General features: G+C 38.3%; 3 protein-coding genes across 5 annotated transcripts in view; 2 read left to right on the plus strand and 1 right to left on the minus strand.

Moving 5' to 3' along the window:
* The window catches only part of LOC117937425 (cytochrome b-245 chaperone 1 homolog), a 3,496-nt gene extending 2,612 nt beyond the window's left edge, over positions 1-884 (plus strand). The window contains exon 6 of the mRNA XM_034861399.1: positions 387-884. Within this exon, the coding sequence (XP_034717290.1) occupies positions 387-540 (154 nt within the window). The 3' untranslated portion in view covers positions 541-884. The remainder of the gene's footprint in view (positions 1-386) is intronic.
* A 3,068-nt stretch (positions 885-3,952) lies between these two features.
* hexdc (hexosaminidase (glycosyl hydrolase family 20, catalytic domain) containing) lies at positions 3,953-12,633 on the minus strand. 3 transcript variants are annotated; one of them, XM_034861352.1, is made up of 12 exons: positions 12,379-12,633; positions 12,202-12,290; positions 11,301-11,416; positions 10,194-10,281; positions 9,918-10,082; positions 9,038-9,221; positions 8,751-8,822; positions 8,439-8,637; positions 7,139-7,300; positions 6,934-7,041; positions 5,988-6,077; positions 4,019-4,190 (listed from the first exon to the last, which is right to left on the minus strand). In XM_034861352.1, exons 2-12 carry the CDS (start codon positions 12,283-12,285, stop codon positions 4,019-4,021), a joined length of 1,440 nt encoding a protein of 479 aa, XP_034717243.1. In that variant the 5' UTR covers positions 12,286-12,290; positions 12,379-12,633. The 3 variants fall into 3 exon arrangements, with proteins under 3 accessions (XP_034717244.1, XP_034717243.1, XP_034717242.1); XM_034861351.1 differs by having other exon boundaries at positions 12,202-12,294; positions 12,372-12,467; XM_034861353.1 differs by lacking the exon at positions 12,379-12,633 and having other exon boundaries at positions 3,953-4,190; positions 12,202-12,285.
* The window catches only part of uts2r2 (urotensin-2 receptor 2), a 28,146-nt gene continuing 26,057 nt past the window's right edge, over positions 12,620-14,708 (plus strand). Inside the window, exon 1 of the mRNA XM_034861386.1 lies at positions 12,620-12,856. Coding sequence (XP_034717277.1) covers positions 12,789-12,856 — 68 coding nt within the window. The 5' untranslated portion in view covers positions 12,620-12,788. The remainder of the gene's footprint in view (positions 12,857-14,708) is intronic.

Genomic DNA, 14,708 nt, shown 5'->3' on the forward strand with positions numbered 1-14,708 from the left:
TTGGAAAATGGCTGCAATGAAACAAAGAGTGAAAAATTTAAAGGGGTCTGAATACTTTCCGTACCCACTGTATACAAAATAATTCATAATTTCTGCCTTTTTAACTAAAAACGTACGTATAAATTGATATAAATGAGGTTTGTTGACCATGAATTCCAAGAATAAGTGTAAAACCTGTTATTAAGCCAGCTCAGGTTTAAAAAGAAGTAAAAAGTCTAAAGTCTTCTTTAAAGTCTTCTTATTGTCTGATTTTTTAAAAATGATTATTAAAGCCAAGCAATATTTGGAAGAAAAAAAAGCAACAGCAGTATGCTTTGTATAACTAACAAACACAAGATAATGCATTATATCCCTGTTCTCCTTCCCTTCTGTCTGTTACCTGTCAGTGACGTGGAGGCGTTGGCTGCATTGCTGAAGCGCTTCGTGGGGCTGGAGGAGCTGCAGCAACGCAGGCAGCAGGAGGCAGAGGCCGAGTATGGAGAGGAGGAAGATTCTTTGGACAACGGCAGTGATTCAGATGATCAAGCAGACCAACTCTGATCTCTGTGTGACTTGCATCCTTCATCCATTTAGGGGCATTATGGTATTGCTATGGCATTACAGAGGGTGCCCATTGTTAGTGATGCCCTCACTACGTTATACTTTTAGCATTAGCATGAAACGCCATGAAGATAGATCTCTTCACAGACTTCCTTCATCATATTTTTGTTGTTGTATGTCAGTTGTGGTTATGGCAGCTTTGGGAGGCTATAAGAGAGCAGAAGTCTCGCCCCTTCCGTTTGCCTGCATGGGACCTATCTTTGAGGAAAAAAAAAATGAAACGTGGTCAATGGCGACAAGACCAATTTTTGGTCCTGATCGACTTGTGCCTTGGATTACACGTTTTTCAAAAATAAAAAATGATTTTACATGTCGATTACAAGAATGTCACAGTTTGTCACAAGATAGTTAATTCAATTCAATTTTATTTATAGTATCAATTCATAAAAAGCGTTATCTCAAGACACTTTACAGATAGAGTTTGTCTAGACCACACTCCAGAATTTACTAGGACCCAACAGTTCTAGTAGTTTCCTACAGAGCAAGCAACAGTGCGAGTTAGGTAAAATGCTATGAGGAAAATACATAATTTGCTTGCTTACCTGACGTCATTTTCCCTCTGCTCCCTTTGAGTGGCTGCAGCTCTCAACGTGACCCGATTTTATAATGGTTTTCACCTCTTTTGATACTTCTGCCTACATCTTGGAAGTTGACGGTAAAGCTGGACAAGGAGACAGCCATATTTCTCTGGTGTCGTATATAGTTCGAGACGAGAACTGTAGTTCACTAAGAGATCTCACACAAAACATAATGTTGTTCAACTTCTTGACGTCCAATCGTTTATCTCTTGACATGTAAAATGATCTTTTAAATTTGCACACATCACTTTTGAACTCCATGGCACAATTCAAACCAGACGAAAAAAAACTAATATCTGTCATTGACTCCCATTTATATTGTTTTCGACAGATATGTCACATGGACCCGAAGTAGATGGGTGTGACTCCGGCTCTCAATAGAGCTCAACAGTCCCGTCCGCAGCCGGTTCCGGAAGTAAAAATACAGTGCATCTTCTCTATTTACAATTGGGGTATAAGCCATAAAATTGTAACCGCCAATGGTAGACTTAAAAAACCAGCTGCTACATGACTAAGTGATTGTATATCCTCAAATAGACGCCAAAAGTTCATAGGGCACCAACCGTGTTTTGAGATAAATGTCTTTTATGCGCAATGTCTTGGATGAGTACTTCATTACCCACAATCCTAAGCAATCCCACAGTGATGCCTCTGGTTGGTGGAACTCATGCTTGTGAGGAGGGGGAGCTGTTGGTACAAGGATTTACAACACTGTCGTTAGACGTTTAGCTAACAGCTAATTAACTGCTTAACTGCTAGCAGACAGCTTGATTCAGTCTAAAGAATATGAACTCAAACTCAACACTGGGAAAAGCACGCTGTAGCTGATGTAACAGCTGTTGTAAATTTTAAGTTATTTTCAGGTTTTATTACCTTATTAAACGTTATTAAGTTATTACGGTCTGTCTCAGCTAGCGGTGAGCCAAATTACCCGTTAGCTAAAAAAAAGTTAGCTTCCTTCATTCAGTGGTGCGCGGTGGTTTATGGGAATGAGTAGTTGTATGTACACAGTGTTGTACCTTTGACTTTTTGGGGAATGTTCTGTTCATTTTTTCACTTGAAATGATGTGTTGTATGTATGTGAGTCACGTGGTAGCTAGTTACCATAAGACATAGTCTAAAACGCTCTATATACAGATTTTTTCAGATGTCAATGGGGGAAATTAATAGAAAATTTACTTCTGGAACCCAAGATCTCTCGAAGGGGGGGCAAGACTGTTGAGCTCTATTGTAAAATGTTTTTTATTTAATTTTCATGTGAACTAGGATGAAGAAATCATCCAATTAAATGTTTTGTCATGCAAATATTTCAGGGTTTGTCTACACTTTAATTGAGGTTTTCGCCATAAGTGACGTGACACGGTCATGAACGTGTCATAAAACATAAACAAGTCAAACGATTATGACATAACGCTTTTTTAAGAGCGTCATTTGGTTTTGTCATGGCAAGTTATGGTTAGGGTTAAGGTTCATGACTATCATAACAATGTCATGGCACTCTTACGTAGAAAACTTCAAGTACCAAGTAAAGTGTTACCCACGGTTTAGTCAAAGATTTCTAAAACTGTTCCAGGTAATATGGAAAAGAAGACTTGTATTGTACTGTAAACGCAGCCCTCTCGTAATGAATACCATGCCTTAGCTTTTCTTAATTATCATTTTGGGAATACCCTCCAGATTACAGATGTATAGTGCCTTTCTACTAATGATTGTTTGTGTTCCGCTCAATGGAAAGTGCTTTTCCTAGTTTTTTGGACCACCCAGTTGATAATCACCTTTTGGCATGTTTATTCATACCCAGTGAACAATCCGGATGAATGCATGTGCAAACTGCAATTATGCATGAATGGTTTTCATGGCTCAAGCAAGAGTTAATTTTATGTAAAATGCATTGACCCGTTGTTGTTCTGTCTTTTAACATAAGATAAAATCTGAGAGAGCTTTAAGACTAAATCTCAAACACTTTCAAAATCTCAAAAACTATTTCTTTTTTGAAATATTGATGAAATCAGGACTGTTAAATGGCTGATGGTGAATGTAATTGTGTTCTCTGCTTGAAAGAAAATGAGAAGATTTTTTTTCTGGTTGACCTTATTGTCTTTTTTTTCACTTTGATACATTTCAATGAATTATATAAAAAATTGTTTTATATGTAAACCCAAAGTCTCTTTTTAATATTGCTTCCTATATATGCTACAGTTAGTGCAATTTACAACAGTTTTCTCTTGGATAAGCGCACAATTGCATACAAAGTCATGCCAAAAAAAAAAAAGAATTAACCCTCATGTTGTCCTCGGGTCAAATTGACCCGTTTTCCTATGTCAATGTTCTTTTTAAATTACCCAAAATAACATGATTGGATCCACACATCGCTCTTTGGCAGGTACAAATCTCTACTTCCATCAATTGTTGGGGGTCTTATTCAATTTTATAGCATTTGGAAAGCTTTTTTGAAATAGTATTGAGTAAAAGTTGACATATTCCAGTCTGTGATTATCCATCTACATCCATTCTTTTAATTTTAGTCTGAATAATTCCTAATTTCTTCTTTTCTTACTCAAACATTAGCTAAAATTTCCTAAGAATTAGATTTATTGACCTTTAAATATAAAAAATAACTGCAAAACTAATGTTCATAACTTTGTGTTACATAGTGTTAAACAACAAAAAAGTGACAAACATTGAAAAAAGTGTTGAAAAAGGACAAAAGTGTAAGAAAAAGTTAAGAACTAGAGTAAAAAGTGTGGATTTTAAATTTTGACGGGAAGACAACACAAGGGTTAAGAGACTAGTATCGAAATTGATCAAAAAAGCAGTTTGATTTGGAGCTGGTGAATATACTACGGCACCATCTGATTCAGGCAGGCGCTGATGTCCTCTGTTATCCTCTGTAAAGGAGCCACTACAGGGCTAACATGTTCCTCCATCCACTCCTGGGCTGTTGAATTTGGATATAGACGCACCATCTCCTCTCTCACTGCCCCCGCCTTCTCTTGTAGCGTAGCCAAATACCTGAGGGGACCAGATCAGAGCGGGTTCTCGTTAAAGGCTAAAACAGTCCGGAAAACATTTCAGGAAGACAGAGCAGTGGGCATCAAGGTTATTATAGTTTTTCAATTAGTTTTCATTTCATTTTATACTTTTCAATTTCAGTAGAGTTAATTTTCAGAGTGTTTGATAGTTGTTGTTTGGCTCAGTTATTGTGAAAGTTTAGTTTTAGTTTTTATTTACTTAGTTTTAGTTCGTCAGGTGTAATGTCTCAGTATGTAGCTACAGTACATACAAATACCTAATACATGGTTGGAGAATAGCCATGAGGTTTAATGTGCTACATTAGGGTGGGTTGGGAAGCAATAACAGCGAAACGAGTTGATGGAAATTCCTGCAGTCTCCTTTTTTTCCCAGCAGTGAAATATTATAGCTAAAAAAACTGAAACTGAAATTATTTACGTTTATTTTCTTTTACCTGGCAATATAGTCCCAGTGTACTTTTTTCTTGAAGGTTTTGATTTATTTTCAGTTTACTTAAAATATTTGTGACTGCTTATACAGACAAGATTCTTGTTGTTGTCCTAAAAATGATAGACATACAATTTAGTCACACCTAAATTCACTGTCTCTGGAATACAGTGAGGAAGTCAGAAACCATGGCATTATTTTGGATACTGATCTCAATTTTAAAAATCACATCACCAATATCATCAAAACAGCATTTTATCACAAAAAATGTATATCAAAAGTTTTTCAAAATGACTGAGAAATTGGTGCATGCGTTCATCTCAAGCATGTTAGACTACTGTAATGCTTTATTTGCAGGATTATCCAAACAAATCAAGCCAAGCTCAATGGGTTTCAGATTGAGCATTGGTCTGGAAAGTCTGCTCTGTATTTTCTCTGCACAAAAGTGGTGGCCAACGGGCATAGTACAAATGACTCTGGATCAGGCCCATCAGGCCCTTCAGTTACTGTGGCCCTGGAACTCGGGTGGTCTCGGGAACACACTGCCTCATGACCTGAGGCAGCACAACTGTGTCCACATTCAAAAGCAATCTCAACACCTTTTTCGACTCAGACATTGATCTTTTGTGTGTTTGAAATTGAATGGCTGCACTCTTGCTTAACCCTCATGTTGTCCTCGGGTAAATTGACCCGTTTTCCTATATCAATGTTTTTTTCCAACTACCCCAAATAACATGATTGATAGCACACAACGTTCTTTGGCAAGTACAAATCTCTACTTTCATTCACTTTGGGTGTCTTATTCAATTTTATAGCGTTTGAAAAACTACTTGAAGTGGTTTTGAAATAGTATTGAGTAAAAGTTGACATATTCCAGTCTCTGATTATCCATCAACATATTGTCTTTAAATTTTAGTCTAAATAATTTCTAATTTCTGCTTTTCTAACTCAAACATTGTTTTTAATTTCCTATAAATGAGTTTTATTGAACATTAATTCCAAAAATAACTGTAAAACTGAAGTTAATAGTGTTGAAAACATCAAAAAAGTGACATTGAAAAAAAGCGTCAAAAGTACGTTTTTTTTTTTTTTAAATCGATAAAAAGCGTCAACAAAAGTGTTGATTTTCAATTTCGACGGGAAGACAACACAAGTTTATTGATTGTAATATTGTGTATTATGATTTCCATTACTGCTTTGTTTCAATGTACAGTACATGTGGTATTATTTTTTGGGGGGGTTTACAAGTAATGAAAGATGCTATATAAATACAATGGACATAGACATTATTGAAGTTTTAGTTTACTATAATAACCCCGGTGTAGCTGTAATAGAACACATTATTCTCACGTGGATGCTTGGCTGTGGATCTGCATGGTGATGAGGGGAGATACCATTTTCCTCTGTCGTTGGAAGGGGCTGAACCATCCTCTTACATACCTGCAGTAGCACAGGCATCCAGTTTATCAGCTGGTATTTGCATACAGGAGTAAGTTTAACATTTTCTGCAAAGGTTGTACAATGTACATTTTGGGAAATACACTCTATATTCTCTATCTTGCCGAGAGTTAGTTGAGAAGGAAGGATTTAAGCCATCCACCTGCTAGGGGCCGCAGATGAAAATTAGCCTGCATGGCTAAATCTGTCACATTTACATATTGGACTCTGTGCTCATGTTGATTAATGTGCGTTGTCCCTTTAAATAAAGAGATCTAAAAACACTTAATTAAAAAAAGATCAATACCACTCATGTCTGTGTTAATTAAAGCCATAGCCAGCAGCCAGGTAGAGTGGACGCGGGGGGAAACAGCTAGCCTGGCTCCGTCTAAAGGCCCCTCTAAAGCTCAGCAATAAACACGTGATTTCTCCTTGATTTAAAATATACTGCTAAAACTTAGATATCGACCGATTCTGGTTTTTCGAGGCTGATACCGATTGGTTATCGGTTATCAGGCCGATAAAACGGTGATACAGATAATCTGCAAACTTCCATAAAAATCCCCCAGGGGGGCCGATAATCGGTCTATCTCTACTTAAATTACTGCAGCTTAAAAGGTAACAAACTTTCAGTAACAGTATAATGAAGGCACGCTCAAGACTAGCTGTTACCCCTGTTTTTAGTCTTTATTCCCAGCTAAGCTAACTAGTTGCTGGCTGTATCTTCATATTTAGCATACCGACATGAGAGTGGTTTCGATCTTCTCATTTCTCAAGTCAAGCTAATCTTTTCAGGTGAGATGAGATATTGAAAATCTTGATATAAATCCAAAAATAAGATCTCTGTCCCATAACTCACATGTTGTTTTCAAAAAAGCGTACGTCCTCCGAGTTCAGCAGTGAATTGAGCTCCACAGTTAACTCAGCCAGCTTCCTTCCTGGGAACAGCGAGTCGTCTGCAGAAGTCCTAAAGGCCACATAGAACAAAATCCAGTTAATGTAGAGGTACGCACCATACAGTGACAGTGTAGGTTAGTTTTAGAAAAAACAATGTTGGACCTTACCTCCCAATGGCGTCTACCTCCACTGAGGGGATACCCAGTCTCTCAGTTACTCGGCTCTGGGCCTCGGCACTGAACTGCCCATGGTCCAGGGTCTGGAGACAGGCTGCTAGCGATGGAAGAGCCACGTGCATCAGCTCACACAACACCGACAGGTGGTCATACCTGGCAATGGGGAAATGATGGATCATGTGAAAACCTTGTTTTAAGTTTTAATTGCAAATGTGAAATCACATGATTTCTGGCTGATGAATTCATTCCGACCCTAAAAAAAAGGATTGGAGGTGGCCCAGGAGGTAGAGAGGACTTCTATCACAGTGGTACCCCATGCACTGTATAACACTTTATTCATTATACTAAGTGGATATTGTTAATTAGTCCATACAATTGAACTGTCAATATTTAGGATGGTTTGGTCAGCAATCATGCTACTACTACTACTAATGGTACTGCGTTCCATTTGTACTTGGAAGTCGGATTTTCCGAGTTCAAAGTCAGAAACGCGCCACCTGACATTGGATTTCAGAGCTCGGAAAATCACTGAATACCCCGAGCTCAAGATCCAACATGGCTGCTCCGTGCGTCAACAGTTGTGGAAGCTGTAGTAAGGTACATATAAGCACTTCTGTCTTATTTGTGTCTCACTAAAGAAGTCGTACATACAGTGCTGTCCAACTTCTATCTGTGGACATGTTTTTAAGCTGTTGGTATGCACAACAATCAATTATTTTAGATTAATGTGCTCTTTATCACTGCTCTGCTTCACAATCATACAGTACAGATACAATCATCATCTTCACAATCATACAGTACAGATACAACCATCATCTTCACAATCACACAGTACAGATCCAACCATCATCTTCACAATCACACAGTACAGATCCAACCATCATCTTCACAATCACACAGTACAGATACAACCATCATCTTCACAATCATAGAGTACAGATACAATCATCTTCACAATCATACAGTACACCAATAAAATCCATACATCTTCACAATCATACAGTACAGATACAACCATCCTCTTCACAATCATACAGTACAAAGATACAATTATCTTCTTCACAATCATACAGTACACAGATACAACCATCATCTTCACAATCATACAGTACAGATACAACCATCATCTTCACAATCATACAGTACACAGATACAACCATCATCTTCACAATCGTACAGTACAGATACAACCATCATCTTCACAATCATACAGTACAGATACAACCATCATCTTCACAATCATACTGTGCAAACAATCTAAAAGCAAAATGAAAAATCCTCAAATGCTTACCTTTGCCAGCCTGTGATGGCGATGCCCTGCAGTTTCACAGCAGCAGATAGAGAAGCAGCCACCTTCAGCCACTGCACATGGTTGTCCACATGTCTCTGTGTGCTGGGCACACAGGTGTAAACACTGGTGGAGCCTTTGAAGGAGCTGGCAGCCCACAGCTCCGACATACCCGCACTGCAGTACTTCTCCAGCAGAGACACTGGAACACACAGTTAGAGAAGAAACATCACAACTAACAAAGCTCTGTACTTGTTGCAGACTAATTGTCAATGTATAAGAGCCTGTTTGAAGACTAATTTCCACTGTACCTACCAGTTGTGTCCACATCCAGATTAGGGGTGTAGTCCCACAACATGGGCTGGACGAGTCCCACTAGGCCACTAGCTGTCACATGGATAAAAAAAAAAAGAAATGATTCATTATAAAAACAGTTAAATCCAAACACATTGGAGTGCACAGATACCAAAACTGACAGTGGGTCAAAAATAAAATCTAAAAACCACCAGGATTCCTTCAGATGGTCCCAGATGCTCTTTTGGAGTAACTCTACCCTTGCGTATTTCAAATATTAGTGGGAACCAATTGTATTTCTTCCTCACCTTTTAGCGTGTCCTGGGTCATGCCTCTCATCATATCATCCCACATTATGATGGTCATGTGTGGCCATGCCTCCTTGACGGCCCGCGCCACCTTGGTTACATGACTCAGGAAAAGTTGCTCCACTGTACGTCCAGGTGAGGCCAACCACAGTTTGGACTCCTCCCCCTCGCCGAGCATGTACACCTTGAGGAAGTTTAGACAAGGACAGGAAATGGATCATGATACTTTCTACATTTGAAGAAAAAAACAAATCTAATTTAGGGATTTATCTGCGAGATATTGCGATTAGAATTCACGATTTTTTGTACACTACATATTTACGGAGGAGGATAAGGGCCACTGGTGAAAAATGTATGTGAGTTCTGACTTTTTTCTCATAATTCTGACATTTTTCTCATAATTCTGAGATTAAAGTCAGAATTCTGACATTTTTCTCAGAATTCTGAGATTAAAGATGAGATTCTGACTTTTTTCTCAGAATTCTGACTTTTTAAAATTTTGAGTTAAGTCAGAATTCTGACATTTTTCTCAGAATTCTGAGAAAAAAGTATGTGATTTCTGACTTTTTCTCAGAATTCTGACTTTTTTCAATTCTGAGATTAAAGTCAGAATTCTAACTTTTTTCTCAAAATTCTGAGAAAAAAATTTGAATTCTGAGAAAAAAGTCAGAAATCACATACTTCTGTACATATTGCACCTAATACGATCATGTTAGATAAAGCAATACAAAATAAATGAAAAGATCCACTGAAAATTGGATATTTATGTAAACAATCTGTGATATGCAACATTATTCCAGCATTTGTCTTATGAAAAAAAATGAATTCATTTATTACGTATTCATCCCTACTTTCTGCCATATCTAAAAAAAATCCTCACCTCATCTGCTCCAATGTGCAGTGTATTTAAGCCGGGATGCAGCTCCACCACCTGCCTCAGCATCTCCATCACCAGCCTAAACCCTTCCTCTTTGTGGGGGTTCAGGGTGCTCACACAGTGCCCCATCTCTCTCAGGCTCCACAAGGGCCGATGCTTCAACACAAACTAGAACACAGAAGCGACAGCCGCCGCTAAACTACAAATACCGTCTCACAATTGTCACATTTGTTGCCGATACAAACACTTCCAAACAGGAGAGCAGGATGGTTTCCTCACCTCCATGTGACCAAATGTCTGCACCAGTGGGATGACCTCCATGCCCTTAGATGTGGCAAATTCCTGCATGGATAATACCTCCTCTCGGCTGGGCACAGAGCATGTGGTAAACAGACATAACTCATTGAACTTGCTGAACCAAAGCATTTTATGGCACCGGATTTAAACATAGATTTTTTTTTAATCTCTATCCCACACAGGAAGGGTTATGATTTTATTACTGGATCACACAGCATAATGAGGCATATAAAAAAAAGTGCATACAATTCTTGACAGCCTATTTATTCAGGAATGGAAGACTAGGGATGTCCAGTGTAGGAATGTCCTACATGTCCTATTCAACACCTTTTAAGTAGAAGTTGATTTTATATGTGAGTTTTTACATAAGTGCTAGCAGCAGTAACCCTCATGTTGTCGTCAGGTCAAATTGACCCATTTTCCTATATCAATGTTCTTTTTAATTCCCCAAAATATCATGATTGATTTTACACAACGCTCTTTTGCAAGTACAAATCTCTACTTTCATTCATTTTGGGGCGTCTTATTCAATTTTATAGCATTTAAAAAAAATTGAAGTTGTTTTGAAATAGTATTGAGTAAAAGTTGACATATTCCAGTCGATTATCCATCAACATCCATTCCTTTAATTTTAGTCTAAATAATTACTAATTTCTGCTTCTCTAACTCAAACATTAGGTATAATTTCCTATAAATGAGGTTTATTGACCATAAATTCCAAATATAAATGTAAAACTTAAGTTAATAACTTAGTGTTACGTAGTGTTGAAAACAAAAAAAGTGACAACCATTGAAAAAAACGTCAAAAGTGTTGCAAAAAGGGACAAAAACATAAGAAAAAGTTAAAAACGTTGATTAAAAGCATCAACAAAATTGCTGATTTTTAAGACTTTTAAGGGGTACATTTAATGTAATAAGCTGAGGACATGTTTTAGTCACTATGTCTACTTTTGTAAAAAACAGCGTGTAGCTCAAATCAAATAGTGACTCGGTATCTGCCTACTGCATGTATCAATACTTAAAAAAATCGGATCGGGACATAAGCTGACCAGGACATCCCTAGTCCGGTGTTTAGACCCCAAACTGCACCTGTAAGCAGGCTGTGCTGTTGCCTGCAGCAGCTTCAGCCCCCCCTCATAAGGAAACATGTCCTCATACTCCACCAGCAGGCCGTCCACTCCCAGCTGAGAGAACAGCTCGATCAGCTGATGAGATGAAAAGCATGTGTAGTGTACAGCAAACATGAATATATATATATACATATACAACAATGACAGAGGAGTGAATACAGTGGCTTGCAAAAGTTTACACATCCATGCTAAAGTTGATTAAAAAGAAGAATAAAAAACATCTTTTGGAAATTGATCTTAATGCCTAAAAATTCAAACAGTAAAATTAAAATATTTTGGAAAATCCAACCTTTTAAGAACACCAATGTTTTTTGTGAATTAATACTGTATTGTAAATAAATAAATGTTTTTCCTTAAAATACAGGGGACATAAGTACACACATCCCTATGTTAAATTCCCATAGAGGCAGGCACATTTTTATTATTAAAGGCCAGTTATTTCATGGATCCAGGATACTATGCATCCTGATATACAAACACACACACACACACACACACACACACACACACACACACACACACACACACATAACCTTCTTCATACATAGAGATTGGCTTGGTTTTATTTCAGTTAGCCTAATCTGATTTGATTTGCACTGAGAGATGATTTTATGGAAAGTTCCCCTATGACAAAGAAAATTGGTGCCCTTAAAAGGTTAGATTTTCCTACTTTTTTTTGAATTAAGGCATCAAGATCAATTTCCAAAAGATGTTTTTTTATTCCTCTTTTTAATCAACTTTAGCATGGGTGTGTGCACTTATGCAAGCCACTGTATGTGCATCTGCATCTGCAGCAGATCACAGAGGAAGCTGCTGTGTCATTACCAGACTGTATAATATTAACAGTCTATGGTGCTTACCCTATGAAGGTATTCTACCCTCGGGGGGGCGCCTTTCAAATCCAGGTGAACTAGTTTCGTTCCTTTAGGCCAAGGAGATGTCATTCTGTCTGTTGAATAGATATTAAGAGTAGTTACAGGTTCAGGGTTTTGTTTTTGAATCTCAATAATGCACATTAGATTGTTTGTTGGACTCACCAGGACAGTGGGGACGAAGCCAGAACCTGAGCTGGGCTACTGGAGAGGACTGGGGAGGATGTTGTCGTGAGGCGAACCTACCACAGCTCCCAGTCGTTAATAGGTAATCGATTTATTTAGTCTACGCGGGCAGAGCAACGGATGGAGGAATGTTCGCTGAGTTAAACGTTATGAGCTGAGGACGCATATGCACGAGCTAGCATGAAAGTTGTGTTTTTGCGGCGTGGTCCAATAAAAACGTCGCTTTCTTTTCCGGAGAGCCAGTAGGTTGGCCAGGAAGTGGAAAGAGAGGGATTCAGGTGGTGGACTGGTGGTGGTGGTGGTGGTACGCCATGGTTAGTCAAGGCAAGAATAACCGTGTACGGTAGTATTCGGTAAATACTATAGTGTAGCAGACGTGTCGGGTCAAAATGGCGCTACTGCGAATGAGAAATGCACAGGGTCCCAATGCTACTGAGATAGAGAAGAAAATTAAAAGGTAAGTGAATGTAACTTCACAGTCACCATTCGGAATGAAAGGGACACTAACTAGCTCATATCTCCATAGTGATAGGCTACTATGATATACTTGCTAATGTAGCCTAGTCTTCAGAGAAAGGAGAATGTATTTACGTATGCTAATACTTTGTGTTTGTGTCTGTGGTAATGACTTGGAGTTGATAGTTAAAGGTTCCATGACATGGTGCTCTTTGGATGCTTTTATAGAGACATTAGTGGTCCCCTACAACGGTATCTGAAATCTCTTTTATATAGACCTTAGTGGTCCCCTAATACTGTATCTGAAGTCTCTTTTATATAGACCTTAGTAGTCCCTAATACTGTATCTGAAGTCTCTTTATATAGACCTTAGTGGTCCCCTAATACTGTATGTGAATTCTCTTTTATGTAGACCTTAGTGGTGCCCTAATACTGTATCTGAAGTCTCTTTATATAGACCTTAGTGGTCCCCTAATACTGTATTCTAAGTGTCTTTTATATAACCCTTAGTGGTCCCTTATACTGTATCTGAAGTCTCTTTTATATAGACCTTAGATGTCCCCTAATACTATATCTGAAGTCCCTTTTATATAGACCTTAGTGGTCCCCTACAACGGTATCTGAAGTCTCTTTTATATAGACCTTAGCGGTCCCGTAATACTGTATCTGAAGTCTCTTTTATATAGACCTTAGTGGTCCCCTAATACTGTATCTGAAGTCTCTTTTATATAGACCTTAGTGATCCCCTAATACTGTATCTGAAGTCTCTTTTATATAGACCTTAATGATCCCCTAATACTGTATCTAACAAGCTGCCACTTTGCTCGTTTGAAAGCCATGATGTCTCTCTCTCATGGGTGGGCCATATTCTCTGGGTGGGCAAAGCAGAGAAAGGGGAGGTAATTTTTCCCCTTATGACCTCATAAGGAGAAAGATTCCACATCGGCCCATCTGAGCTTTCATCTTCTCAAAGGCAGAGCAGGATACCCAGGGCTCGGTTTATACCTATGACATTTCTAGCCACTGGAGGACCATAGGCAGGCTGGGGGAACTCATATTAAAGTTAAAAAACCTCATAAAGTGAAATCGTCATGCCATGGTACCTTTTTAACCTAACTTTTATTTACCACTTTATCACTGCTACTTATTTCTCATATGGCTGGGTATTGCCAATAATTTTCAGAATTGATTCCAATCTGATTCACAAGGTCCCAATTTGATCACATTTCTGATGAAATATCAGTAGGCTAGTGCTGGGACGATGTTCCCCCGCCCCCCGATTTGATTTGTTTGTATTGCAATTCGATGGTATTGAGTATTGCAATTTTATTTTGCTTCTTTAACAAAAACACAACTAAATTAGTACCCTTCTAGAGACAAAATATGACATTTCTAATAATTAAATGTTGTCTAAAATACAATGCACATCCCATGTCACGCAGTCAGTCTGACATTTATTTAATTTACAAAGAAGACATAACATGGACTTCCTGCTTTTGGTCTGTATGGCTGAAAACGGATATGATTTAGTCACAGTCAGTGGTAGGCTACTGTAACAGAAATATTTAATAAAATAATATAGATTCCGGGGAAAAGAATCAATTTATAAACAATGTTGATGAATCAACAATTTTTTTTAACCCCTATCAGTTTTGCCTGACGTTGTCCTACTCAGATTCTAGTCAGAATATGAGTCTGATCCTGCTCCATTGGGCTGTGATTACGGAGGTTTGAGTCCAAGACAAGACTGAGTCCAAAAAGGTTTGGACTTTGGTCAGGTAAATCCAGACAGCTAGCTAGACTATCTGTCCAATCTGAGGACTATGGTTACCTGGTCCTCAGATCTCTGCAGG

This window comes from Etheostoma cragini, chromosome 21 (genome assembly GCF_013103735.1).
Source record: "Etheostoma cragini isolate CJK2018 chromosome 21, CSU_Ecrag_1.0, whole genome shotgun sequence".
NCBI lineage: Eukaryota > Metazoa > Chordata > Actinopteri > Perciformes > Percidae > Etheostoma > Etheostoma cragini.

What these genes read in the sequence shown, in the direction of transcription:
- hexdc (XM_034861353.1), bottom strand. Translation starts at nt 12,285, where the DNA reads ATGACATCTCCTTGGCCTAAAGGAACGAAACTAGTTCACCTGGATTTG. An exon ending in GACCCAGGACACGCTAAAAG is followed by an intron (nt 8,823 to 9,037) that starts GTGAGGAAGAAA and finishes TCCATGTGACAG; the next exon opens with CTAGTGGCCTAGTGGGACTC. An exon ending in ATCCACAGCCAAGCATCCAC is followed by an intron (nt 4,191 to 5,987) that starts GTGAGAATAATG and finishes TGGTCCCCTCAG; the next exon opens with GTATTTGGCTACGCTACAAG.